Source organism: Psammomys obesus, unplaced genomic scaffold, assembly GCF_907164565.1.
Source record: "Psammomys obesus unplaced genomic scaffold, mPsaObe1.curated_primary_1811, whole genome shotgun sequence".
In the NCBI taxonomy this organism is placed as follows: domain Eukaryota; kingdom Metazoa; phylum Chordata; class Mammalia; order Rodentia; family Muridae; genus Psammomys; species Psammomys obesus.
The window spans coordinates 28,454,697-28,479,479 of record NW_026585895.1 but is presented as its reverse complement, the minus strand read 5'-3'; the positions used below and the strand labels follow the sequence as shown (position 1 = coordinate 28,479,479).

Here is a 24,783-nt window from a genome sequence, read left to right as displayed (position 1 = left end):
CACCCTCCCTCCATCTTCTCCACCTATGCCCCTAATGTCTTACAATTTATAACAATCTCAGTGAGAGTTATTTTATACCTATGTTAGTATTGAACCCAAGACCTCATTAAGGATGAAAATGGCACCTCAATTCCTAAAAGACAGCTTTAAATGTTTAAGTCTAATGATGCAGTCCTAGGGGAATGGCTATTTCTCATTGCATGGAACATTCATAATTCACTGTAATGTGATATCTATTTTAAATAGATATTTTTTTCATATTATTCTCTGATTAAAAGTAGAAATTAGCCCTGATAGTAGTGTCAGGGGTTGGCTCCTTCTCATGGCAGGGGTCTCAAGCTGGACCAGTCATTGGATGGCAATTTCCTCAATTTCTGCTTCGTCTTTATTCCAGCACATCTTGTAGGCAGGACAAATTGTAGCTGGACTGGTGGCTCAGTTCCCCCAAGGAAGTCTTGCTTGGTTACAGAAGGCAGCCACTTCAGGATCTATATTGCCCTTTCCTAGGAGTCTTAGCTAGAGTTTCCAGAAGCTGGATAGCCCAGAGACCTCAATAGGACTAAACACAACTGAAAAAAAAAAAAAAAAAAAAAAAAAAGAAAGTCAGTGAAATGCTTCCTAACAATATTCTGCTATTCCTATAGGTTAGTGCCTAGTCCAGGTGTCATCAGAAAGCCTTCATCCAGCTGATGGAAATAGATGCAGAGACTCAACAGCCAAACATTAGGCAAAGCTCTGGGAAATCTGCAGAAGAGTGGGACAAAAGTTTGTAAGGGTCAGAGAGGTCAAGGACAAAACAAGAAAACCTACAGCCTCACATAACCTGGGTTCATAGGGGCTCACAGAGACTGGACCAACAACAAGGGAGCCTGCATGGGAGTGACCAAGACCCTCTGCATAAATGTCACAGTTGTGAAGCTTGACCTTTCTGTGGGACTCCTAACATGGGTTTAAAGACTATCTCTGACTTTTTTTCCAGCTTTTGGGACCCTTTTCCTCCTACTGCATTGCCTGATAGCCATAGTATGAGGGCAGGTGCCTACTCTTATGAAAAGTTGATATGACATGTTTGCTTGATATCCATACCCGTTTCTGAAAAGAAATGGATGGGTTTGGCATAGGGGAGATGGCAGGGAATAGGAGAGGTGAGAGGAGGGAGTGGAAGGGGAGGAATGAGGGAAAGCCACAGTCCAGATGTAAAAATATAAAAACAAAAACCAGAAATTAGCAATATTTTTTTCTATCCAGTATTATTTAAAATGAGATTAAACATGTAAGATGGTATGGGAAAGATAACATTATTTTTACACTTAGATACAGTTAACCGCTTTGTTTTTGTTTTATATTTTTAAAGTTTCCATATTTTTTTTCATTTTATTGAAAATAGTATTTTTTCTCTTAAATAATACATCCTGGTTAAATTTTTCCCACCATCTACTCTTCCCAGTTCCTCCCCACCTCCCAACCCATCAGATCCACTTCTTTTCTGTCCCTCAGAAAACAAACAGGTTTCAAAGGAATAATAATATAATTATAATATAATATTATAATTATAATAAACTATTATAAAATGAGACAAAAACTATCACAATAGAGCTGGACAAGACAAACATCTGGAAAAGATCTCAAGGAAGGCCTAAGACTCAGAGATACAACACACTCTTTTCACACTCAAGAATACCATAAAAACACTGAACTGGAAACCATAATACACTTACAAAGGATCCCATGCAGACCTGTTCATTCCCTGTGCATGCTGTCTCAGTCTGTGAGTTCATATGAGATTTGGTCATCTTGATTTAAAAGGCCTTGCTTTCTTGGTGTTCTCTATCTTCTCTGTCTCTTAAACTCTGTCTGCCTCTTCTTCCACAAAGTTTTCTGAATCACGAGGGGAGGAATTTGATAGAGACAAGATCTCCTAATGTCTGCATAATGTGTGGTTGTGGCTTTTTGTATTTGATCTCATCTTCTGCAGTAGGAAGCTGCTCTGAAGATGGCTGAGCAAGGCACTTGTCAATGAGTACAACAGAATGTCCTTAGCATCATTTCATTGCTACATTATTTTTCTTTTTATAATTTTTTCTTCACAATTTTTAAAAATTTTTATTAATTATTTATTACAATTTATTCACATTGTATCCTGGGTGTGGCCCCTTCCCTTGTCTTGTCCCAATCCCTCCCTCCTTCTTATCCTATGTCTCTTCCCTAGTCCAGTGATAGGGGAGGTCTTCCTCCCCTTCTATCTGACCTTAGGCTATTAGGTCTCATCAGAACTGGCTGCATTGTCTTCTGTGGCCTGGCAAGGCTGCACCTCCCAAGGGGAGGTGATCAGAGAGTCTACCTCTTTGTAGGGGTCTAGTTCCAATTTGTGCATTGTCCTTTGTTGATGTCAGAGAAAGTCCTTCTGGGCCCTGGCTAGTTTGCTTTGTTGCTATTCTTGTGGAGCTCCTGTTACCTCCAGGTCCTTTTCCCTTTCCTACCACTTTTCCACAAGGCTTTCCACTCATCGCCCAACGTTTTGCTGTGAGTCTTAGCATCTGTTTTGAGGTGCTACTGGGTAGAGCTTTTCTGAGAACTCTGACAGGCTCCTGTCTCCAAGCTTAGCAGAGTATTGTTCATAGTGTCAAGGGTCTTTGGTTGGTCCAAGCATTGGTTGGGCATTCCTTCAATCTCTGTTCTGTCTGTTCTATCTTTATCCTTGTACATCTTGTAGGCTGGGTAAACTGCTGACATTCTTCGTCTGGGCCTTTTCATGCTCAGATTATTGGAGTCTTACCTCCTTTCCACCAAACCCACCATTGTGTCCTCCTTCCTCCTTTCTTCCTGTCCATCTGTCTCCCATGACTTTCTGTTTAATCCCAAACCCCAAAACCTTAGTCGTGCCTACCCCATTCTGCCCTGCCCCTGTATAGACTGTTTACTCAACCAGTCAGGCATGTTTTAGGAAGATTGAGAAAACAAGGATAGGTGTAACCAGATCTTGAGGGCCAGCATTAGACCAACCTCCAACAGTCCCAAAACTATACAAACAAACAAACAAACAAAAGCACATCACATCTATTTAATGACTGCTGCCTTGTATCTCAGCGTTTCTGAGTAATTTGGCCAAGTAAATATTGTATAGGTTTTGGGTAAATAACTTGAAGTTGTATTAAACATAAATATTCTACTCCAGCATAATAAAGCTAATTAAATATTTAGGTCATATTTTTATAGTTTTGTTGGGAATAAGAACTAATGGTCAAACCCCTTATGTAAAATCAATCATATAAGGCAGTGCTATGATATGTGATCATTTACATCAGATCACTGCCAACACTCATCCCCATAACTGAACCACTTGTTCCCTGTGGTTACTGACTATCCCTCTATAATGAAGAGAAAGAACTGATAAACATATTACCTGCACTTCATTTTGTTCATATTTAAATGAGACAGTGGAGATTCTCTGTAATATAGTATCTGCACTAAGATTAAGTTGGGAGGTCTCCAAGATGGCGGCCATCAGTGCCTCCTGTTGGGCTGCTGAAGCCGGAACTTTGACTTTAAAGATTCCCGTGTTAGACGGACAACTCATGAGCTGAGACAGATTGGATCCAGGCTTCTAATGGATGTCTCCAGGATCTGAGAGTGGCAAACTATCAACCCCCTGCACTTTCATCGGGGCAGCTGCCGAGAGAGCATAACACCAGGTACTGGGTGACAACTTACTCTAACGGCCAAACAGGGGACCCAAATCTGAGAGGAGAGAACTGCTCTCTGCGATTACTGCATATACCTGTGAGTGGATTCACAGGCCCTCTGCGCTTTGCACACCCTCCTGCAAGTGAGTTCCTGGGCCCTCTGTGCTTTCCACACATGCCTGTGAGTGAGTGCCTCTGTAAAGAGTACTTATTTTTTTTCCTTCTGGAAAACTCTAGATTGTTTTATTTATACATCATTTATTAATATATTATTGCATATATTAAAGCTAATATAATAGCTTTTTAATTTTTCTTTTATTTTTTTACTATTAATTACACTTTATTCATTTTGTATTCCCCCATAAGCCCCTCCCCCCTCCCCTGCCGATCCCACCCTCTCCCCCCCTTCCTCATGCATGCCCCTCCCCAAGTCCACTGATAGGTGAGGTCTTCTTCTCCTTCCTTCTGATCTTAGTCTATCAGATCACCTCAAGAGTGGCTGCATTGTCATCTTCTGTGGCCTGGTAAGGCTGCTCCCCCCTCAGGGGGAAGTGATCAACGAGCAAGCCAATCAGATTATGTCAGAGGCAGTCCCTCTTCCCTTTACTATGTAACCCACTTGGACACTGAACTGCCATGGGCTACATCTGTGCAGGGGTTCTAGGTTATCTCCATGAATAGTCCTTGGTTGGAGTATGAGTCTCTGGGAAGTTCCCTGTGTTCAAGTTTTCTGGTTCTGTTGCTCTCCTTGTGGAGATATATATATATATAAGATATATATAAGATATAAGATATAAGATTCCATGCACTCTCCCCAACAGTTGGCCATAAGTCTCAGCGTCTACTTTGATTGTCTGCAGGGCAGAGGCTTTCAGAGGCCCTCTGTGGCAGGTTCCTAGGTTGTTTCCTGTTTTCTTCATCTTCTGATGTCCAGCCTCTTTGCTGTAAAGAGTACTTATAGAGCCAGGTCGGGGGTCCCTCTACACTAGCAGGCAGACATCTGATCCCTTCCACCCACACCCCTGCTGTGAGCAACATAAGGATCTTTCTCAACATTGAAACCCCCTGTTTTGTGAGTCTCCCAGTGGAGTCCAGCCAAACAATTCCTGGAACCAAGACGGTGCAGCTCAGCTAGCTCTGAGCACTTAGAGCACAGGCCTGTGGGCTCCTGAGCCGTTCCGGGCATTTGCCCTACAACCTGTACCTTCACTCCTCACCTACAGTTCACACTTCCCGGAAGGCGCCTCCATACAGACTCCTGCTCTTGCCGCTTGTGTCTGCAACCTTCCTCCCTTAGCTACATCTGAAACACAAACACCCACTCTCAAACCAGTGGACTGTCTGAATGTGGATTCCTGTGATTCCATGATGGCTTCTATTTTTTTTTTTTTTTTTTTTTTTTTTTTACTTGTTTCCTCTTTATATGCCTCTATTTGTGTGGCTACATTAGCCTGCATTTCTTTGGGAGTTTTGTTCTTTTCCTCTTTATGTGTCTCTAATAACTCGATAAGTATAGCTTTAAAATAATTTCCAATGTTTCCAACAAATTAAAACACTCATTGATTTTGGGGGTTGCTGGCAAAGCCATAATGTCCTGATTTTTGTTGGATGTGTTCTTAAGCCTGCCTCTAGCCATCTGATGGTCAATAACTTTGCTGATTTTTTCCTGGAGCCTGTGCTGCAGACAGGGTCATGCTCTGGAGTCTGGAGTATTCTTCAGGAAGATGGAGAGGTCCACTGATAGGAGCACATGAGGGAGGGAGGATGAGATTGGGAGGGAATGAAGGAGGGGGCTACAATTGGGATACAAATTAAATAAACTGTAATTAATATAAAAATAAAAATTAGAAAAATTAAATTCTAAAAACAGAAAAAAGAGGGGCTGGAGAGATGGCTTAGAGGTTAAGAGCACCGGACGCTCTTCCAGAGGTCTTGAGTTCAATTCCCAGCAACTACATGGTGGCTCAAAACCACCTACAATGAGATCTGGTGCCCTCTTCTGGCCTGCAGGCATACAGGCAGGCAGAATACTGTAAACATAATAAATAAATAAAATCTTTAAAAAAATAAAATTTCATTTCTAATACAAAACAGAAAAAAGAAAAAAAATATATTAAAAGCAGAAAAGGAAAAAGACCAAGTAACATACAAAGGTGGACCTACAAGAATCACACCAGACTTCTCAACAGAAACCATGAAAGAAGGGCCTGGGCAGATATCCTGCAGTGTCGGGAGCCACTCCCGCCATTACAAGATGGCGCCGGTTTCCTGCTTCCTGGTTCTTCTTGCCAGCATTGTTTTGCGATCTGCGCATGCGCCGCCTTATGCTAATGTAGGCTTGTGTGGTCCTCCATTTGGAGACCACATGCTAATTGGGTTTTGTGTGGAGCACCAATTACAGACGAACAAGTCACCCTGCTGGCTACTTAAGCAGAACGCACACAGGGTTCGGGGTCCTTCTCCATCTGCTGTTAAGAGCCTCACAATAAAGTTGTTGCTGGACAAATCCGTTGTTGCTGCGTCGTCCTTATCGGCGAGGGCTGCGCGCAACACTGCAGACTTTAAGAGAACTCAGATGTCAAACCAGACTATTATAACCAACAAAACTTTCAATCAACTTAGATGGAGAAAACAAAATATTCAATGACAAAACTAAACTTAAACAATACCAATACAGCAACCCAGCCCTACAAAAGATACTAGGAGGAATACTCCAATCTAACAAAATCAACTATAGCCAAGAAAACACAGGACATAGATAACCTCACAACAACAAAAAAATAAATAAAAGAAAAGAAAACAAGCACACAAACACACTATCTCTACCAACTCCAAAATTAAAAGAACTAACATTCATTGGTCACTATTATCTATCAACATCAATGGACTCAACTCACAAAAAAAAAAAAAAAAAAAAAAGACTAACAGAATGGTTGTAGAAACAAGATCTAATATTCTGCTGGATCCAAGAAGCATACCTTTGCAAGAATGACAGCCACTACCTCCAAGTAAAGGGCTGGAAAAAGTTTTTCAAGAAAGCAGACCCAAAAAACAAGCTGGAGTAGCTATTCTAATATCTAATAAAATAGACCTTCAACTCAAATTAATCAAAAAGAATGAGGGGGGATACTTCATTCTCATCAAAGGAAAAGTCCACCATGAGGACATCACAATCTTGAACACCTACACCCCAATACAAGAGCACCTGCATTCTTAAAAGAAACCTTATTAAAGCTCAAATCAGACACCGATCCCAACACCTTAACAGTGGGTGGCTTCATCACTCCACTATCACCAAGGGACAGATAATCATGACAGAAACTAAATAGGGAAATAATGACACTTACAGAGGTCCTAAATCAAATGGACCCAATAAATGTTTACAGAACCTTTCACCAAAACTCAAAAGAGTATACCTTCTTCTCAGCACCCCATGGGACCTTCTCCAAAATTGACTATATACATTCCCGGACATATATCTGAAAGATATTCAACCATTCAACAAGGACATTTGCTCAACCATGTTCCTAGCAGCTCTATTCACAATAGCCTCAATGGAGGAACAGATACAGAAATTGTGGTAAATTTACACACTGGAATACTGCTCAGCAATTAAAAACAAGGAAATAATGAAATTTGAAGGCAAATTCTGGGAACTAGAAAAGATCATCTTGAGAAGGTAATCCAGAAGCAGAAATACACATATGGTATATACTAACTCATGAGTGGATTTTGACCATATAATGTAGGATAAACATACTAAAACCTATAAACCTAAAGAAGCTAAACAACTAGGAAGACCCTAGGGAAGAGGCTCAATCCTCATTCAGGATTGACAGACATCAGAAGCAGAAGAAGAAATGGAATATGACAGGAGCCTGCCACAGATGGCCTCTGAATGACTTTACTGATTGAGGTACTGAAGCAGAGGCTGAGACTCATAGCCATAATCTGGGCAGAGTGCAGGTTATATTTATGAAAGAAGGTTATAGAGGATAGGATCTCTAAAAGAGATCAACAGAGTCAATAAAAAAAATACATACCGAGCCCTGGGGACCCTGAGAAGAATGATACCCCTACCAAGGACAATGTAAGGAGAGGACCTAAAACCCAGGCTCAGATGCAGCCCATAGAGTCAGCATCCAATTGCTGTCCCTAGTAAGGGAAACAGGGTTTTTCTCTAGCATGAACACAGTGGCTGGCTCTCTGATCATTTCCCCCTGGGGGGTTCAGCATTGCCAGGCCACAGGGGAAGACAATGCAACCAGTCCTAATGAGACCTGATAGGATAGGATCAAATAGAAGGGAAGAGGACCTCCCTTATCAGCGGACTAGGGGAGAGGCATAGGGGGAAAAGGAGGAGGGAGACGACAAGGAAGGGGGCTACAGCTGGGATACAAATTGAATAAATTGTAATAAATGATAATAAAAAGAAAAATGTTCATTTGGTTCATTATGTAAAGGTGGATCAAATAAATAATCCACATCAGTGATCTTTTTTCAACCACAAAACAAACTTAATGGAAATAGTTTAAAGTCCTATAGTATTTGTCTACTTTAAGTTTTGCTGTTTTGGTTATTGTTGTTTGAGACAGTATCTCACTGTACAGACCAGGAGGGAATGGAACTGATGGTGTAGTTAGCACACGATATCCTTCAACTCAGGACAATTCTAATGCTTCTGCCTGGTATGTGCTAGGATAATAGGCATGATCTACCATACTCAGAGGACTTTACATATTAAGCGTATCGTGTATTAATCTGTATTCTCCTAGTTGAAATTTACAATTACAAACAGAAAATTCTGATTTAAAAGAAATCACAATGAAAATTAAAAAAAAAAAACTGACACGGTAACAGTTATTGACTGTGAGTACTGGCTTAAGCCAGTAGCTGTTGAATGTTGGACTCTCTTCATATTGTTTGTATAAATTTACTTTCGTGATGATAATGATTTTGCTGCCATATTTGGTACATGGCATGTTGAAGATGGTGGAGCTTTTGATGAGGCAGAGAGTAGAGGACTGTAGAAAACAGTGGAAACAAAACACTTCTCATTTACTGAGATAGTTTTTTTTTCAGTTCATTTAGTGATGATCTCCCTGGAGATAGAAGTGAAAGAATGATGAAGTACAAGGAGGCTGTTTGAACATTTCCACAGAGTGGAGAGAGCTATGAACCCGTCACACTTTTTTCTTCTATACAGAGCATCAATTGTATCATAGAATGTAGTGGATGTTTATTTTCAAATAAATTCATGCTAAAAATGTTTAAAATGATATATATGGTTTAAACAGCTATTCTTACCTGACTATATTTTAGAAGATTTCACTGACTAGGTGACACGTTAGATTTAGTTTGTATTAAAGGAAGATGGTCTCAATAGACATGCTCAGTTGGATTTCATTGTGTGCCTCCACCTCCTATATTTAATTGAATATGTTTTACTTCCTTTTGAAAAAAAATAATTCTAGCAATACCGCATTAAGTAATATACTATCATAAATGGCAAGAGGTATCTGGTTCGTGTTACTTCATGGAACTATTTTTAATTTTAACCTCTCTAGACTATTTTATATTAAATGTAGCTAGGATGAATAAACTTGTACTCCTGGTCCAGAAGTCCTCTGGTATGTTTCATAGTCCGTAGTCAAGAGGGTTTAAAATTACATGACACACATGTGTAAAGGTCGAAAGAGGAAATAACCATCTGCACATTTCATTTAAGGATACACAGTTACAGAACTGCACAAACTGCTCATCAATCATACCCTTTTGAATTGATGGCTTGTGGAGTAAGATCTGGGCTCATCAGAATTTGTAAACACATTTAGAAGTGTTTTTCAAAACAGTAAACTGTAAAATTAGTGATCATTTGCATTCAGCTACTTACTGATCCATCTGCTTCTGAGGCCAGCAGCAAAGCAGGACTTCAGGCTTCATCACAGACTTGGCAAATTAGATCTGTGTTTTCACAAATCCTCCGGTGATGTCTGAACACACTAGAGTCTGGGAAGTACTGGTGACCTTATTCTTTCCTTTATGTCTAGAACATCAAGTCATTGTAGACGCAATGGTCTTACCCTTCTTTTGAAAGAAGGTATAGGTTTCTGAATTCTCAACTGCAGTGAATAACTTATTTATTTAAGTTTTACAAGCAATAAATAATCTCAGTCTTTTATGCTTTAAAACTGCATAGATTCTTGCCTATTTATTCCTATACTGCTTTATAAGTTTTTTGTTTTTGTTTTTTGTTTTTGGTAAAAAGAATAAAACTTGTTTTTAATAAATGAATTCGTCTACCCCTATTAGATCTGATGTTCTTAATACTTTGACAGTTTGAGAATATTATTTTGGTTTTCTTAGATTTTTCTTAGAGTTATGGAAATCACACTGTTTTGTTCCCTGCAGGAATTAAAATAAAATATTTGTAATTATGCATTTTTAACTTTCAAAGGCCAAGTGATTACTCACAGCACTTATGAAAAGAGAAATTATTCCACATATTCCTAAATCAGCTCCTTGGTAAAGGACTTTGAAGTCTCAAGTTGTATTGTTATGAGTATTCCTACTGTGGAAGATCAGGATGAATCCTGAATTTATTACCATCATTCTTCTTTGTTCTTTCCCAGATGCAAGACGAAAGTCTACCCTGATGAACTTCCAAACACAAGTGTAGTCATTGTGTTCCATAATGAAGCATGGAGTACACTACTTAGAACTGTCTATAGTGTCATAAATCGCTCCCCGCACTACCTGCTCTCTGAGGTCATCTTGGTCGATGATGCCAGTGAAAGAGGTATAGATTATGCTTTGCACCTCTGTAACTAGGAATTATTTTCATTGTCAGAAAGTAGCTGGGCAGTGATCTATATTCTACTTTATAATCAACTACCGATAAAATCTTTTTGATACATACCATGTAATCACATATGCATTTCATATATAATGTACGTTATTGATGAGCATTGTATTCTGAGAGCAATATTTTCAGTTTTATTTATATCTTATTTGTCACTATCTGCAGAAATTAGCGAAAGTTACATTTTAAAATGCTTTATTTTTCCTAACTACTTAATACTGAGAATTTATATAACTTGCTGTGTAGCATAAATTAACTGACGATTATCAGCTTGCATCACTTTAATTATGTATATGAGATCCTAATGACATATGCATGTAACATCTGCATGTACAAACTGGGGACTGTCCTTCTTTGTTGAATTTCCTTCTTAGGAGTGCCATTGTTCTGTTCTAAAATATCTCCAAATCTTCCTCATATATTCTTGTTACAGATTTTCTCAAGTTGACATTAGAGAACTACGTGAAAACTTTAGAAGTGCCAGTAAAAATTATCAGGATGGAAGAGCGCTCTGGATTAATACGTGCCCGTCTCCGAGGAGCAGCTGCTTCAAAAGGACAGGTCATAACTTTTCTGGATGCACACTGTGAGTGTACCTTAGGATGGCTGGAGCCCTTGCTGGCAAGAATAAAGGAAGACAGGTAGGGAGCCCTGTGTTAAGTCTGCAAGGCTTACACCTGGACCTCTGAGGGCAGCTTCAGCTGTCCATCACAACGCCTCATCCAAGGAGCTATTTTCAGAAGAATTATTTCATAAGCTTTGAAAAGGGCAGTTTTTCTCATTTTTAAGGTGAAAATCAGACTGACTCATGTTAAGCATGGGTAATTGATTAAGAAATAACCAAATGATCCAATGAAAAATCTTTTGAGCATTTATGGGTGAAGTAAATCATTCCAGTCTGACAACATAATATAGTGCAGAAAATTTTCAAAGCACCTTTGGTCCCCACACCCCTCTGCAGGGACTGAAGATGTTCTTACAAACTTGCTCATGATTCTGGAAGTGCAGAGACTAGTTTAGGACTTCTCACTCCCTCACCTGTGTTCTCACTGCTTCAATGGCTTCAGTCACAGTGTAAGTCAACTTCATCTCAAAAACCTTGAAAACACACACACACACACACACACACACACACACACAAACACACACATACACCTTCCTGAAACAATAACTGTTTGTTTAAAAAAAATAAGTAAAGCACAGTATAATCATTTAAACAATATTTTTTAAAGCTAATTTATTTTTCATTAATTATAGTTTCTTCACTTTGTATCCCAGCTATAGCCCCTTCTCTCATCCTCTCCTAATCCCACCCTTTCTCCCACATCTTTTCCCAAACCCCTCCCCAATTCTACCAATAGGGGAGGTCCTCCTCCCCTTCCCTCTGACCCTAGCCTATCAGGTCTCATCAGGAGTGGCTGCATTGTCTTCCACTGTGGCCTGGTAAGGCTGCTCCCCCCTCAGAGAGAGGTGATGAAAGATCCACCCACTGATTTCATGTCAGAGACAGACCCTGCTACCATTAGTAAGGTCCCCACTTGGGGACAGAACCTCCATGGGTTACATCTGTGCAGGGGTTCTAGATTATCCCCATGCATGGTCCTGGGTTGGAGGAGCAGTCTCAGAAAAGACCCTTTGCCCAGATTTTTTGATTCTGTTGCTTGTGGAGCTCCTCTCCCATTCAGGTCTTTCTATCTCCTCCTCCTTTGGTAAGATTCCCTGCACTCTGCCTAAACAATATTTTTCTACCTGTCAGTTTTAAAATTTGAAAAATTGAATTTTGTAGAAATTAAGACCCTGCAATTCTCCCTAATGATTATGACATTTTGTAGCTATTCATAAATATGGGTGATAAATTAGTATAATTCTTAATACCTTATGACGATAACAAACACTGAATGCTGATGTGATAAATCATTGTAAAACACCTCACCTGCAGCATCATTTCATGTGCAGTGAAAGAGCCTAGAATTGAAGTCTTTAATTAAACGCTCAAGACAACAGCTGCTTAGTGTAAGCTAGTTCGGCCACATTACATAAATGGCAGGAGCTGGTGCTTGCAATGAAGATAGATGGAGGCTGTCAATAAAATGAACCATGGCGGTTACAGAAGGCTGTGGGAACCTCTTTGTCAACCAAGTCCAGGACACAGCTAATGACATTTTGTGTGTTATACAGTGCCCACAGGAGAGGCTGACAAAACAAAATGAACTTAGAGCATCTTCAGTTTATTGTTGACAACGTTTTGTACATCATGTTGTTTTCTTTTAAACACGTGTTTTGTATTCAACTTAGTAAGCTTTTAATATACTATTTCATTACCGCCATGCGTAAGCCATTTATTTTTATTCTAACAATTCATTTGCATTGTATTTGAATATAATGAGTATTTTTGTTCTGATTGTACATTCTTTACATTGTTATAACTAGCACTAAAATGTGCTTCTTGAGATTGTTATGTATGATTTCTCCCATAAAAGTTAAATTATTTAATTCAGTATTAAAAAAAAAGAAATATCATGATTTGGTTGTACCCAGAGTTTCCAAGCTTTCCCGAGGGTAAATGAAGCGTTCTGATTTCAGAGAACTTTAGGCCATGACCAAGTGTGTGGCATATAAAACTTGCATGACAATGAGTGAAGGTAATTCAGTTCCTAAACAACATATAGTTGAAGTCTTTTCTTGATTTCCACATCTATGGGTGAATTAGAATGCAAATAATTCATCTGTTCTGCAGAATTAACTACAATCAATGCAAATCTTGAGGAGACTTCAGTATTTTCCTGTGTAGATGATTCATGATTGATAGCATGTTGACCCACTAAAACTGCAAGGAGCCAAAGAAGGAGAGAACCCATGACTGGAGTATAAAAAGTACCTAATGCAATATTTAAGTGAAACACTCTTATCCTGAATAGACTCACAAGAACCTGAAACATCTTGACTATTCCTTTAATAAGGAAAACTAGGGTAAAACAGAGAAGAATTTTAACCTGGTAGCTGAACTGAAACAACGATAGACTCTTAGTTCTCTGACGGCTTACTGATAAGTTGTCATGGACCTGATGTCCTTCATAGAGACTGATTACTGATCATGATTTTCATTGTTTCTATTTATTTTTTCTCCAAAGGGAGTTTTCTCTGTGACAACTTTTCCTGTACACTTTAGGCTAACTTGATCTATTTGAAACACAAACCTCCAGTTCTGATTTTTTCTCATCTGCTTTCCCTTCCTGTATGTTATTGCTTTTCAGTGGGTTATAGCTAAAATGATGCATAATATCAAAGCAACTTGACTAATCATGCTGTAGATGGAAGTTTATGAAAAATAGACAATGTTCATCCTGCTGAATTAGTACTTAGAATGTATTCTGAATTCAGCTTGAAGGTCAATTATAATATTTGATTAGATTTCACATCAAAGCATTGAGGTAAAGGTGAGGAAAAAAGGCAGTCTCAGAGAAAATACTTCTACAGACAAAAAGGATAAAATAAAATTAAAGGCATAATGGGATCATAAAACTAATTAAATGTTATTATATTATCTATAATCAATTTGAAGAGCTAATATAAATTATCATTTATATACACTTTTTTTTTCTACAGGAAAACAGTTGTGTGCCCTATCATTGATGTTATTAGCGATGATACCTTTGAATACATGGCTGGCTCAGACATGACTTATGGTGGTTTTAACTGGAAGCTAAATTTCCGATGGTATCCTGTTCCTCAAAGAGAAATGGATAGGAGAAAAGGAGACAGGACATTACCTGTCAGGTATGCAGATCATTATTTCCCAACTAGTAGTTTTATTCTTATGTTAACCAAGGGACAATATAAATCTGGACTCAGTTTTCAAAAATCCTTAGAAATATTTGTTTTGTATGTACATTTTTACCCTTTATCAATAATGTAGGAATCCATGACTATAGTGAATATGGTTATCATGGGCAAAATTGTGTGTTGCTGTAAATACCAGGTAACTTTGAATAAGTTAGGGTTTGATACTCAACATATGTATATATACCTATATACAAATATATATAACATATATAATTTCTATATGCTTTTATACTTTAAGTAAATGTGTAAAATATGAAATGTCTTTGTTATAATAGAAGCTTTCTTAAAAGTGAGGTAAGCAGAATATTTTGGTAAATATTCTAAACTTATACCTATTAACAAAGCTATATTCCTTTATCATAGAAATAATCATTTGAAAAATGTAATGTATTAACAGATACAAGTGCTTTTTTTTGAATTTTATTTTTTTCTTATCAGTTACATTTTATTAACTCTGTATCCCAGCCGTGTCCCGATCCCTCATTCCCTCCCAGTCCCTCCCTCCCTCCCTCATCTCTACTGTGCCCCTTTCCAAGTCCACCTTTTTTGTTCCAAATCAAACAACTGCTTAATTTGAAACACCTATCAGTGAAATACATTTTTTACTTGTTTTTGAAACATGCCTTTTTTTTTTTTTTACAAGATCACTCACTTAAATAACACTAAAATATCTGTCTTATTATAGGTCTTTCGCCTACGTCCAAAAATTAATTGTCTAAAAACCTTTTGGGAAGTATTTCATTAGATTATCTCTTTAAAGATGAACTTAACAAGTCACTGTTCTCTTGAAAAATTGGAAAAATATCACACTCTTCAAAAACAACATCCATATAAGTCCTGGCCTATAGGTAGTCCGCTGTTGGGTGGAGGTGAGGTTGCTCCCTAATTATGTAATGTATAAAAATAAAATTTAAAAATACAGGTAGTAGAGAGACAGTTCTACTTGCATGTTAAGGAGCAATTAAATAGTAAAGAGTGTAAAGATTGTTAGTGTTTTTAGAAGATATACTACCCCAGTGAGAAAAAAATAAGCATTTCCCCTAATATTTGTGTAAATATGGCAGTGTTAAGGGTATATAACCTAACAATTTTTAAATGCTTTATAATCTTCACATCTACCCATCTTTGTTATCCTTGCATTAACAAGAGGAGGATATATAGTAGCTCCTAGATTTATTCATGATATTCTTGTTCCACATTCTAGTTCTCTTTAACTTTTTTAAAGTTTTGGTTTCAAGGGAAAACTATCAAAATACTTCACAGACACACTTAAATATTGTTATTTTCTTTATTGAGTTGAAAATGAATATGTGGTTTCTTTAAAAAGAAAACTTGCTGAAAACAGAGTAGAAAAAACATACTTTATTATCTCAAATTAGAAATGTAAAATTAAAGTAGTCCATGCTTTTAGTAAGAATTAACTGATCACATTTATAAAAGAAAAAGAAAAGTGATGTAGGAAGCAGCCATTTGCTCTGTAGGTCACTATAATGAAATGAGCATTCATTGAACATACCACATTTCCACCACATTGTTATGGGTTCAGGAATAGCCGCACATTGACCACTTGAACACCAGATGCAGATTGACTAATGTTTATTGAACACCGAACAAAAACTGACCAGTCGAGGACAAAACCTGTATTCGGGAACCAGATTGTGAGACCTGTCTGGTTTTTTGTTTTTTAATAGCTTATTTAATTTTATTTCACGTGCATTGGTGTGAGGATGTCAGAACACCTGGAACTGAACTGAAGTTACACACAGTAGAGAGCTGCCTGTCTGTTTCTAAGACAGGGTTTTAAATGTGAAAAACCATAACCAGGTAACAATCAGGCGTAGGAATGCAAGGGTCTGCGGAGAAGCATGGCATCATTTTGACTAGCTAAACATAATCGATTTTGTCCCGAGGTAGCTACACAAAGAATTTTAAGCTAATTGGCTAGGGTATAGGCTTGGGGACTTTCCAGTTCTCTCCTCTATTCCAGGAAAAAGGAACATAGCAGGATGCTGTGGTCTTAACTCTAACAGAATATACATTTATCTTTAACTCAAGCAGAACATGCATTTATCATCTAATGTTTTATTCAAACACCAAGTATTAAACTATTGAATTGTATTTTGGTCTTAGGCAGGTAAGGCCTGAGAATCTGAACTGTATTTCACCTTATGATCAAAATGGAGACTTGGGGGAAAATGGCTTCTGATCTACTAAATGGGACAGCAGGTGCTAACAGAGGAGCTACAGTTATACTAAGAACCAAAGTAGCTCTCAACAGAGGTAGCGTTCAAGCAGGTCAAGCAGGTTCCAAAACGAGTGTTGCTTTTTTTGATGACATAATATGAGAATCAGTCAAATATGTTTATTTCCTTTTCTTACTGATTGTACATTATTTTGTGTTTTCTAAAACAATGAAATAGAGGAATGCAGAAACTTCAGTGTCTGCTGAAATTTTAAGATTCTTATGGCAAAAGGTTAATTAATTCCTGGGTACAGCTGTAACAGCAGGCAGGTAATTTTCATCAGCAGAGCTGTGGTGTGAACTTTGTATTTCTAAGTCATTACCCAGAGATGAGATCATTTTTCTCACATTCATGCAAACAGATAAATCATTCTACATATTGAAGATAGATTTCCCCACTTGATTAACAGAACTCTGCAGAGCTAAAGTGATCAAAGTGAAGTTGAGGTTTTAGTTGTTCTTAGTAGAATGCTTAATTGAAAATGTCATTATGACAGAACTTTGTAGCCACTGTAATTGGCTAGTCCCCGTTTAGAGAGACAAGCATGCGCCTGCAATCCGAGTGCACCAACTTGAACTTGTGACCCAAACTCAGCCATGTGAAATGTAAAATGTACAGAGGCAGCACTGTGCTATATACAACACTATAAGATACAGCTCTTGGCTTTATCATTTTCAGTTGTAAAAGGAAAGGGGCATAAAGGAAGGAGATCACTTAGATCTCCTTTCGAGATCACTTAGGTTTCTTTGATCCATAAAGTTCCATTATCATCTCAGCTGTCTGCTCAATACAGTAACTAGAGTTTCAAGCGCGAGAGCATAATCTAGAAACGTATGCGCCAAATATGTTCTTTAGGTGCTTTGATTTAGTGTTTTGTACTTGCAGAAAAATCATTAACATTTAAATGAGATATGTGAAATAAAATTTGTGACTATTGAAAACTCTTATAGTACAGCAGAAGAGCTTTCCTTCTTGTCTGCACTTAAGGGAGCTGTACACACACACACTTATTCACAAAAGGCATTAGAGCCTAGAACTATCCTTGTAACTCCTATGACTGTGTCCCTGAGTCTAAGCTTAAGGGTCAGATGTTGTTTTTCTTGTGCTTGGAGAAGTATACTTTATTTTCACACCGCTGCTTCAAAAAGGGTGAGAGAAATATGTTTATTGACATTGATTTATATAAAAAATTATTGTTACAATCTTTTAAGTTTATGAGCTCACTTCTAGGAAAATGACTGAGTTTGAACCATATTGAACACATTAATTTGGATGAGTATGTGTATCTATTATGCAATGAAATAAATCACCATAAGCAAAATTGCCTGATAATGAAAATAGCCCTGTCAAATTGGGGACTGTATCACTTCCGTTTTTGTTTTTGTGGTAAAATACCTTAACAAAAGGCAAGTTAGAGTAGGAAGGGTTTACTGTAGCTCACAATTCAAGGTAACAGTCCATCACAGCAGGTGAGTAAAGGTATCAGAAAATGAAGCTGCTATTTACATCACATTTACAGTCAAGAGGAGAGAGAAAGGAACACATGCATGCCCTCAGCTGGGTTTTTCTACTATCATAAAGCCCTGGGTCCTGAACTTAGGAATGCTGCTGTACACATTGAGGTTTATTCTTCTCACATCAATAAGGGCAGTTAAGATAATTCCCCCCGGAAATGCTCACAAGACAGCCTGATCTTCACAAACTCCCACTGAGACTCTCTTCCTGGGGAGTCTAGACTGTGTCAAGTTGACAATTAAAACTAACACTCAATGGAATATTGTCTTAGTTAGGGTTTCATTTCTGCAAAGAGATACCATGACAATGGCAGCTCTTAGAAAACATTTACTTTGGGTTGGCTTACAGTTTCAGAGGTTTAGTCAGTCTTCATCTTGGCTAGAAGCATGGTGGCATGCAGGCAGACATAGCGCTACGGAGTTCTACATCTTGATCCATGTTTGGGAAAGAGGAGACTGTGTGAAACATTGAGCATAGCTTGAGCATAGGACACCTCAAAGCTTGCCTCCACAGTGTCACACTTCCTGCAACAAGGCCACACCTACTACGCCATCAAGGCCACACCCACACCATCAAGGCCACACCTACACCATCCAAGGTCACACCCACACCATCAAGGCCACACACACACCATCAAGGTCACACCTCCTAAGAGTGCCACTCTCTATGGCAAGCATTAAAGAACATGAATCTACGGTGGGCATTTCTTTCAAGCCATCACAAATATATTAAGCATTTTGTTTCTAGCACATTAAATTTGATTCTATTTGATTTAGACTTTGACAACTGTATGCTTCTGTACAGAAATGCACATGCATGTACCTTGCTGGTCATAATGTTAGATCCTGCACATGTAAAAGTCTTAAAACAGGATTTAAGTACTTATTTTTAAGTATATAAATGCTCTATCAACAGGTACACCTGCATGCCAGAAGAGGGAATCAGATCTCATCATAGATGGTTATGAGCAACCATGTCTTTGGGTACAGAGCTAAATAGAGATTTCTCTGTAGAGGAATATAGATGGCAGAGAAACACTTAAAGAAATGCTCAATGTCCTTAGTCATCAGGAAGATGCAAATCAAAACAACACTGAGATTTCACCTTATACCCATCAGAATGGCTAAGATCAAAAACTCAAGTGACAATACATGCTGGAGAGGTTGTGGAGAAAGGGGAAACCCTTCTCCATTGCTGATGGGAATGTAAACTTGTACAGCCATTTTGGAAATCAATCTGGTGCTTTCTCAGACAATTAGGAATAGTGCTTCCTCAAGATCCAGCTATACCACTGCTAGGCATATATCCAAAAGATGCTCAAGTACACAAGGACATTTGTTTAACCAAGTTTATAGCAGCTTTATTCACAATAGCCAGAACCTGGAAACAACTCAGATGTCCCTCATTTGAGCAATGGATACAGAAATTGTGGTACATTTACTCAATGGAATACTACTCAGCAATTAAAAACAAGGAAATCATGAAATTTGCAGGCAAATGGTGGGATCTAGAAGAGATCGTTCTGAGTGAGGTATCCCAGGAGCAGAAAGACACACACGGTATATACTCACTTATAAGTGGATACCCAGACCTATAATATAGGATAAACATACTAAAATCTGTACATCTAAAGAAGCTAAGCAAGAGGGAATTCCCTGGGTAAGATGATCAATCCTCACTCAGGAAAACAAAAAGGGATGGACATTGGGAGAAAGAGAAAAAAGGAAACAAGACAGGAGCCTACCACAGAGGTCCTCTGAAAGACTCTACCCAGCAGTGTATCAAAACAGATGCTGAGACTCATAATCAAGCTTTGGGCAGAGTGCAGGGAATCCTGTGAAAGAAGGGGAGTTAATATGACCTGGAGAGGACGGGAGCTCCACAAGGAGAACAACAGAACCAAAATATCTCGGCACAGGGGTCTTTTCTGAGACATACTCCAACCAAGGACCATTCATGGATATAATCTAGAAACCCTGCTCAGATGTACTCCATGGCAGCTCAGTATCCAAGTGGGTACCCTAGTGAGGGCAACACGGACTGTCTCTAAAATGAACTCAGTGATGGGCTTTTTGACACCCCCCCAGAGGGGGGAGCAGTCTTGCCAGGCCACAGAGGAAGATAATTCAGCCAGTCCTGATGAGACCTGATAGTTTATGGTCAGATGGAAGAGGAAGAGGACCTCCCCTATCAGCTGACCTTAAAGAAGGGCATGGGAGGAGATGAGGAAACGAGGTTGGGATTGGGGGGCTACAGCTGGGATACAAAGTGAATAAACTGTAATTAATATAAAAAAAACAAAAATTCAATTAAAATTTCTCAAAACAGTCTCTGTTGAAGAACTATTTACTGTTTAATATTAGACTTAAAATTTCTAAATGAAGCAAGAGTTCAGAATAAGCAGATTGAATGTGGGTGTACTGGTGATAACTGTTAATACTACAGTAGTGTGTATTTCTGGAAAAAAGTCTGGAGTAAAATTTATTGATTTAATTAGTATTTTAATTATGATCTGTATGTAACCCTCAATCATAGTTATAAAGATACATGTTTCCACTTTAATTTATCACTGATTAAAATATATATTTTATAAGAGACAAACTGGTTATTTCTCATCTATTTAACTATTTGACTTTCCATATCTTACTTCCCATTTAGTTTCTATTAATATTTTAATATGATTTCTTTATTCAGTATTCTGTTAAGTGTATTCTGAGAGTAAATCAAAAGCTTTAAATATCTATTTAATTCATGCTATCAGATTCACACACCTAGATTTCATTATTGGCTTTTATTCAGAACATGTTATTTATTTTTATATCTCTTATTATTAACAATTATCTGATACATAATTAGTCTTTAATTAGAGTTAAGTATGTTTAAGAAAATCAAATAAACTTGATAAAATGATTAGTAATACCTTAGATTACAACTGCTAGGCCCTCGTATGAAAAGCTCAGAAATTTCTTAAGTATTCTATCTACACGATTCCAGTGTTCTGCCACAGAAGCAATGTAGAAGCTAGCCCGGGGAGAAATCTGGTACTTTTTAAAACTACAAATCTGAAAATTATTATTTTTGCTTTGTTTAAGTTATATTAGGAATTAAAAGTGACACAAAATATTAAATGGGAAATATTCTTGACAGGAATCAGAAGTTGGGCTTTATATTTATTCCCGATAAGTAGAAGAATCTGGAGGGGACAGGAACTCCATGGGGAGACAAACAGAGCCAAATTACCTAGGCACGGGGTCCTGCAGAGACCAATACTCCATCCAAGGACCATGCATGGAGAGGACCTAGACTCCTGCTCAGAGGAAGCCCATAGGCTGCTCAGTTTCCAAAGGGTTCCCTAGTAAGAGGATCAGGGCCTGTCTCTGACTTGAACTCAGTGGCAGGCTCTTTGAGTACCTCACCTTGGGACATGCAGCCTTGCAAGGTCACAGAGGAAGATGATGCAATCAGCCCTGATGAGACCTGACAGGTTAGTGTCAGATAGAGGGGGAGGAGGTCCTTCCCTATCAGGGGACTAGGGAAAGGGCATAGGGGGAAAAGAGGGAGAATGGATGGGAATAAGAGGAAATTGGTGGAGAGGTGGCTACAACAGGGATACAAATTGACTAAATTGCAGTAAATAAATTAATAGACAATTAATTATTAATTAAGTAATTAATTATAGAAAATTAATGTATTCCTGATAATGGAGCATATATGCACTGTATAGTCAGTGTCACAAATGTCTCACCACAAAAGAGAGCATAAGACTAGTTGGTTTCACCTGTACCAGTGTTGTATTTCATTCTAGAGCCTCTCTTCAAATGCATTTCATCATAATTTATAATTTGTCATACTATTCACTCATATTTTATGTCATTAAATTTGGTGGTGTGTGCCTAATTTTTGCATCTGTATAGAAAATTTTACTAGCTGTTACTATCTTACTTATTCGGCTCATACCCTATTTTGTGTAGTGAAAATTTATCGAAGATTCTTTTTTTTTTTTTTTTTTTTGTCGTGGTCACTTGTTTGTTTTCTCTTTCATATTGTTTTTGAAATTAGGTCTCATTTATTATAGGTTGACTATTAATTTTCTACTAATATGCTAATAATTTGTTATTCAAAACCTGAATATGGTTTTGAATTTACTATGAACCCTCTGCCTCTACCTGGCCAGTGCTAGGGTTATACATGAATGTGCTATTACATCTCATTTTTATGGAGATGTGGAACCTAGGGCCGTGTGCATACTAAGCAAGCACTGAATGACATGAACTCTATCCTTAATTTCCCAATAATAGCTTTCATCTGAATTTTTATTTGAATTTACTTGCTCCTTTCCCACCAGAATTAGGAATAGAACACAGGCCTTGAACTTTGTAGGCAAGTGCCATGCAACCTTGAATTACACCATCAGCCTTTCTATTACACTTTGAGTTTTACCAACAATTTGTTGGTAACAAATTGTTACTTATTATCTCTTAGTAGCTTTGTGACTTTGACCCCTCAAGTCATTGATGATTCCAGTTTTTCCTTGCTTTAGTGTGATAAGTTAAAAGTACATATTTTGTCCTATAAAATAATCTACAGAGAAAAGATTCTTATATTTAATAAAAATAGATATGGATAAATATATGATATACTCTTATGGGACAAAGTATCAAAACAAAATCACAGGTGACATTGTTGGCATATTAAAAAAATATTCCTTTTTTATTTTTGCATTTCCCTGATGACTAAGGACATTGAGCATTTCTTTAAGTGTTTCTCAGCCATTTGATGTTCCTCTATTGAGAATTCTCTCTTTAGCTCTGTATCCCATTTTTTAATTGGATTACTTGATTTGTTGCTGTTTAACTTCTTGAGTTCTTTATATATACTAGATATTAGCCTTCTGTCAGATATAGGGTAGGTGAAGATCCTTTCCCAATCTGTAGGCTGTCGTTTTGTTCTGATGACAGTGTCCTTTGCTTTACAGAAGCTTTTCAGTTTCATGAGGTCCCATTCATTGATTGTTGCTCTTAGAGCCTGTGCTGTTGGTGTTCTGTTCAGGAAGTTGTCTCCTGTGCCGATGAATTCAAGGCTCTTCCCCACTTTTTCTTCTAACAGGGTTAGTGTGTCTGGTTTTGTATTGAGGTCTTTGATCTTCTTGGACTTTAGTTTTGTACAGGGTGATAATTATGGATCCATTTGCATTTCTTCTACATGTAGACATCCAGTTAGACCAGCACCATTTGTTGAAGATGCTGTATTTTTTCCATTGTATGGTTTTGGCATCTTTGTCAAAAATCAAGTATCTGCAGGTTTATGGGTTTATTTCTGGGACTTCCATTCATCCTTAGTCATCAGGGAAATGCAAATCAAAATGCCGCTTAGATTTTACCTTACACCCATCAGAATGGCTAAGATCAAAAACTCAAGTGACAATACATGCTGGAGAGGATGTGGAGAAAGGGGAACCCTCCTCCATTGCTGGTGGGAATGTAAACTTATACAACCACCTTGGAAATCAATCTGGTGCTTTCTCAGACAATTAGGAATAGCGCTTCCTCAAGATCCAGCCATACCACTCCAAGGCATATATCCAAAAGACACTCAAGTATACAACAAGGACATCTGCTCAACCATCTTTGTAGCAGCTTTCTTTGTAATAGCCAGAAGCTGGAAACAGCCCAGATGCCCCTCAGTTGAGTAATAGATTCAGAAATTGTGGTACATCTACACAATGGAATATTACTCAGTAACAAAAAATAAGGAAATCATGAAGTTTGCAGGTAAATGGTGGGAACTGGAAAGGATCATCCTGAGTAAGCTGTCCCAGAAGCAGAAAGACACACATGGAATATACTCACTCATAAGAAGATATTAGACATAAAATATAGTATAAACATACTAAAATCTAAAATCTAATCTAAAACCTAAGGACGTTAATCATGAAGGAGGACTCTGGCTAAGATGCTCAATCCCCATTCAGAAAGGAAAACAGATGGACATTGGAGGAGGGAGAAAACAGGGAACAGGAAAGGAGCCTACTACAGAGCACCTCTGAAAAGCTCTACCCTGCAGGGTATCGAAGCAGATGCTGAGACTCATAGTCAAATTTTGGGCAGAGAGAATCTCATGAAAGAAGTGGGAGCTAGTAAGACCTGGAGAGGACAGGAGCTCCACAAGGAGAGCAACAAATCCAAAAAGTCTGGGCACAGGGGTCTTTTCTGAAACTGATACTCCAGCCAAGTACCACTCATGGAGATGGGCTGGAACCCCTGCACAGAGGTAGCCTATGGCAGTTCAGTATCCAAGTGACCTCCATAGTAATGGGGACAGGCACTGTCTCTGACATGAACTGATTGGCCTGCTCTTTGATCACCTCCTCCTGAGGGGAGAGCAGCTGTACCAGGCCACAGAAGAAGACAATACAGCCACTCCTGATGATACCTGATAGACTAGGACCAGAAGGAAGGGGAAGAGGATCTCCCTTATCAGTGGACTGGTAGGGGGACATGGGTGGGGAAGAGGGAGGGTGGTATTGGGAGGGGAGGAGGTAGGGGGATACAAAGTGAATAAATTGTAATTAATAAAAATAGAAATAATTAAATAATAATAATAATAATAATAATAATAATAATAATAATAATAATAA

The 24,783-nt window shown here is 38.2% G+C and overlaps 1 protein-coding gene across 2 annotated transcripts in view; it reads left to right on the top strand.

Annotated features, from left to right (window-relative positions):
• Window positions 1-24,783, top strand: part of Galnt13 (polypeptide N-acetylgalactosaminyltransferase 13) — a 614,394-nt gene that overhangs the window by 331,050 nt on the left and 258,561 nt on the right. For both annotated transcript variants that reach the window (XM_055600843.1, XM_055600842.1), the window contains exons 4-6: window positions 10,316-10,482; window positions 10,979-11,186; window positions 14,152-14,322. In XM_055600843.1, coding sequence (XP_055456818.1) covers window positions 10,316-10,482; window positions 10,979-11,186; window positions 14,152-14,322 — 546 coding nt within the window. The remainder of the gene's footprint in view (window positions 1-10,315; window positions 10,483-10,978; window positions 11,187-14,151; window positions 14,323-24,783) is intronic.